This window comes from Folsomia candida, unplaced genomic scaffold (genome assembly GCF_002217175.1).
Source record: "Folsomia candida strain VU population unplaced genomic scaffold, ASM221717v1 Fcan01_Sc022, whole genome shotgun sequence".
In the NCBI taxonomy this organism is placed as follows: domain Eukaryota; kingdom Metazoa; phylum Arthropoda; class Collembola; order Entomobryomorpha; family Isotomidae; genus Folsomia; species Folsomia candida.
The window spans coordinates 682,385-687,157 of NW_019091214.1; the positions used below are offsets into that span (position 1 = coordinate 682,385).

Genomic DNA, 4,773 nt, shown 5'->3' on the forward strand with positions numbered 1-4,773 from the left:
AAATATATCGTCCTTAATTTTAACAGAAATTGGACCTATTGGCACCCGAGTTGCTCAAGTTTTTACATGAAATGGATTTTATAACGGTTTATTATATTCAAATTTATGAAAATTCATGGAATGAAAATTATTTTCTTTAAACATAATTTATTTCACCAATCCTAAATATTTACTAATAAAATATTGGCATCAATTTTTGCTCATTATGAACCCAGAATAAATACTTAATTCTCCTCGTGGGTCTTGATTAAGGAAAAGTGGGTCCTTCATTTAATCCATCCTTTATACTAACTTAAACCTTTAAACATTTTACTGCACCATTTTAACCCTTTACGATGATGACCCTTATTTATTATCTATACCGGGGAGGAAAAGTACCCTCAGCACATATTCCTAAATCTCCAAATGTACACAAACATATATAGCTTTCAAAAAATTTCAAAAATAATCATTTCTAAAAATGCCATAAATAAATGTGACTATCTATTTTAAAACGACGCCACCATGTAAAATATGCAAGGTTTAGGAAACGAAATAGCCAGTTGAACTTTAACTGTGATTGGGTTGACTTCATAATAAAAAGATATCCTTTAATTTACAGTGTACTTCTTAAATACATATACATTTCATTTACGATACTTAAATCATGGGTTGCATGGACATACCTCGAAGAGAGACAAAGGTACATAAAAACCAATCTTAATCAATGAATCTAATTTGCTTATCAATATATTGCACTTTATGTAAAATATGCAACTTCTACCATCCTCCTCCTGCTTCGTTCACTCACCTTCACAAGTTACTAAAGTCGACATTTAATACGAGGAACGTAAAAATTGTTTTTCCAAGTTTTTCCAAGTTGTTCAAATAATTTCAGATGTCTGACCAAGAAAAACTTAGAATGTGTAAAGAGGAGATCTCTAAAATACGGGATAGGATAAAAAAGGAGATTCAGGAGAAAGATAGAAAGATGAAGAAAGGTATTTTTTTAGCATACAAAATATTAATTGTAGAAAATTTTCCTATAAAAATTATGAAATTTATTTTGAAATTATATATAATTTAGAATTGGCCGAATTGAAAGTCAAAGGCATTGAAGATAGACTCAAGTTGGCAAGAGTTGAACGAGACGAGATTGAACAGGTTGTATTCAAAACAATCAATCCAGGTAGGCTAAATAAGGTGAACAATTAAATGAGCAAATTAATAATTTATACATTTATGTTTGTTAATTTAGAATCTTTCAAAGATCTCCCAGTGAAAAAGTATTTAACAGGATACAATAATCAGGGAAAATTTGAAGATGAAAATGGTTCGGACGCTGACTTGGATTCGACATCCACCGAGGATACAAAAGAAAGTAAGAATAAATATATATGATTACATGGTTACTAAATGTATACATAAATTGAATTTATTTATGTACACGTTTTTAGTAGAGATAAAGCTGGAAATTTTGGCACTAGAAAAGCAACGAACATGCAACGTGAAAAATGTCCGCGACTTGGAGAAAGAATTAAGTGATGCGAAGGAAGCCCTCACGAAGCTAAATGAAGGGGAGATTGCTCAAGATAATGATATACCTATGTACATGTCTCAACTTAAAAAGTGATAGTAGAGTAGACGACTATATTAGGTTAGTTTTAAGGAATTTCAAATTTATTCTTATTCCATTGAAAAGCCAGTTAAATTTTATATAGAAAACATGTATTAAACTTGAAAATATATTCCTTCTGTAACCATGAAAAATTGGTCACGAAAGAAAGCTCCTTCAAAAATACGCACGAAATTAATTGACAAACTGTGTCATTCCCGGGTCAGAAATATTTTGTGACCCTGACGCATATATGGGGCTCAGAACAGACCTTTTCCTCAATTTTAATCAACATTTGGTAGTGAAGTTGTCTGCGGTTCGAAAATTCCAACGTAAAACCTAAAGTGCAAATGAAGTCAGAAATATGGATTTTAATCCAGTTTTTCACGAATTTCGCTGTAAATGCTACTGTGGACGCCTGCACAAAGGTCGGTGGCTTTTCACCCAATATGGACTAGTTGAGGGGGTGTTCCTTCTTCACCAGGACATTTATCAAATATTTTTTTAAACTATCTCCTCTCCTTAATCAAGGAAATTTGGCTGATTTTACTCAGTTCCGCCGATTCCCGCCAAAACCATGAATAGAGCCTGATAAGATAACATTTTGACCTTTATTTTGTAATCAGCTAACCCTTAGAGTATTTGACATAAAACGTGTTAGTTTTTTTGTTGAAATATGTTCCTGTCGTAAAGAAATTATCATCGGTAAACGGGTTAGTTTTTTTTGTTTTTTTCACCGTACCGTTTGGGGAGAGAGGTCGATTTTTTGACCATTGCTTAGACTTGGGATATCTGTAGCATGTGACGCTTTCTAATCCAAAAGACCTTCATCTTAGAGTCACTTTTCAGTGCTAATCTGATCTCTAAAGTTGAAAGGTCATTTGTGTGGCCAAAGTCTCCGCGTCAGATAGAGATTTTGTGCTATTCTGGTATTTAAAGCTTCGGACATCACTGAAGTCCTCCTTGACGTTCAACCACCGAAACCATTATACCAAAGATAGACACTGTCTCTAGGATTACTTTAATAGTTTGGGCAACCAGATCGTTGTTGAACTTGGACTGCTACACTACATCAAACATCGTGCAATTTTTTCTCTTGCAAAAAGTGAAAAATTATTGCCGCGCGCGTGTAGCTAAGCTCCTCCTACTTTTGACCTAGTGACGTCAAGTAAAAACGGTCAACACCAATGATAGGCACTGAATGTATGTACAAACCGCAACTGACCTTTTAATTTTATGTTGACCGGTTCAAAAACTACGCTCTACTATCACTTCTTATGGTAAGACTATGTAATATGAAGGGATTTCACGGCAAGTTTGTAACTACGTAACTGCGTTAGGTTTGTAAGTTTACACACTTTTAACGTGAATTGGCATTGTAACCACTTCTCTAAATATTTTTTGCTAAAAAATTTCTCACAAGCGTAACGTATAGCAGCCTTGATTTCAACTTAAAATGCAAACATAAAACAAATTATTACCATATTCTTATACCCTAATTATTTACCAACTTTTGTTTACGAACCAAAAACATGCCTTTTGCAGTTCATAAATTTTGTAAAAGTTTGTAACTCAAATTTACTTTGAAATGTGTGTAAAAGTACGTCTCAAAAACCTCATATATGTACATGCTAATAGAATTATGTAAAATTTGATAAATTTATCGATTTTGAAATTTCGATAAGTTTGACGCCGTAATATAAAATCTTGAATTTCACAGATATTAAATAAGTACACTTATATCAATCACAGCAAAATTATTTTTCGTCTTCCTCCACTTCTTACATCACTGTGTAGTGGTCGAGATCACAGTTTTAAAGTTGAAAAAACGGGGTCTGTTGAGCTCCTGGCATAACCTGCAAGCGGTATTGTCTTTTTCATAGCAGTGCAGTGTGGACGTGTGCGCCGTGAACTCCCAACTATTTTCATCATTTTTTAACCGAATTTCTGGATGAAGAAGTTTTTTGGAACTCAAGCTTTCTACTGAATCAACAAGGTAAGAAATCTTTTCCTTTTGAGGGGTGGGTCATTTTCTACAGTATGAGAGAAGTTTTAAGTATCAAAATTAAAGAAAAGATAAAAGATAAATGTAAAATAAAGTAAAACCCGGAGCAACCTTGAATAGGTACGGGTACTGGTGCCTATACAGCCCATTTGTCGAGGTGTTCCTATACGGCCCTCACCAATTATAAATTCAGTTGTTTTGTCACAGAAATGACACAACCTAAGGGATCCTGGGATCTGAGGAACTTATCAGATGAATCTGATAATGAGGCAGACAATGTCGACATATTGAACAAGGAGTCAGACACTTTTGCAAATTTATTCAATGGAGGAAATGAAAAGGGTAAAATTTTGCTTAGCGCTCAGATACTTTATAAGCATGAGTTGTTTCTATAACTTATTCTAATCCTTATCATAATCCTTATTAGGATTTGATGTGGCTCCGCCTGATTTGGAAATTCAGGATTTGTTAAAGGATGTGGAAAAATCCATTGAATTTGGGCCAGAGATAATGAATGAAGTTGCTGAGGGGTTCAACAAAACAATGACTCGCCCATTATCGAAAGAGACCTCTGAAAATTTAAGAAATAACTTCAAGATACCCATAAATTGCAAACCATTAATTATTCCAAAAATGAACCAAGAAATCTGGTCCCATCTGCCAGCCCCGGCTAGATTAACAGATCTCAATATGCAACAAAACCAATATTTTCTTGGAATTGGACTCAATGCTTTGGCGCAGATTGCAAATCAAGTCGCAAAAAATGCAAATAACATTCCAAAATAGGTCAAGGTTTCAATTCTTAAACTGGCGATTGATGGCGGGAACATTTTGGGTGATCAAATCCAATCGATATCTAAAAAGAGGCGACTGGAAGTAAGGAAACATATTAACTATGAATATCACGGAATATGTAGTTCCCAGGTATTATGGAAATAATTATTTAATTTAAAAAAAAACCTAAAAAATTTTCATGGTTTGTGTTATATGCCAAATTTTGTTATACAAAGATTCCAGTATCGGAATATCTTTTTGGATCTGATCTGAATGAGACTCTAAAAGCTTCCAAAACTGCATCAAATGTTGTTCGGAAATCATTCATTCGGCCAGGTCAGGCTCAACGGTCGCAGCCCTATTTTAATCCACGGAATCCTTTAAACTTCAATCGCCCAAG

At 34.0% G+C, this 4,773-nt stretch overlaps 1 protein-coding gene across 3 annotated transcripts; it reads left to right on the forward strand.

Moving 5' to 3' along the window:
• The first annotated feature begins 768 nt into the window (after positions 1-768).
• Positions 769-3,345, forward strand: LOC110858798. 3 transcript variants are annotated; one of them, XM_022107684.2, is made up of 5 exons: positions 770-980; positions 1,067-1,168; positions 1,238-1,360; positions 1,437-1,587; positions 2,896-3,345. In XM_022107684.2, exons 1-5 carry the CDS (start codon positions 878-880, stop codon positions 2,915-2,917), a joined length of 501 nt encoding a protein of 166 aa, XP_021963376.1. In that variant the 5' UTR covers positions 770-877; the 3' UTR covers positions 2,918-3,345. The 3 variants fall into 3 exon arrangements, with proteins under 3 accessions (XP_035714871.1, XP_021963376.1, XP_021963375.1); XM_035858978.1 differs by lacking the exon at positions 2,896-3,345 and having other exon boundaries at positions 769-980; positions 1,440-2,888; XM_022107683.2 differs by lacking the exon at positions 2,896-3,345 and having other exon boundaries at positions 771-980; positions 1,437-2,888.
• Positions 3,346-4,773: the final 1,428 nt, after the last annotated feature.

What these genes read in the sequence shown, in the direction of transcription:
- LOC110858798 (XM_022107683.2), top strand. Translation starts at nt 878, where the DNA reads ATGTCTGACCAAGAAAAACTTAGAATGTGTAAAGAGGAGATCTCTAAA. An exon ending in ATTCAAAACAATCAATCCAG is followed by an intron (nt 1,169 to 1,237) that starts GTAGGCTAAATA and finishes TTGTTAATTTAG; the next exon opens with AATCTTTCAAAGATCTCCCA. An exon ending in CACCGAGGATACAAAAGAAA is followed by an intron (nt 1,361 to 1,436) that starts GTAAGAATAAAT and finishes ACACGTTTTTAG; the next exon opens with TAGAGATAAAGCTGGAAATT.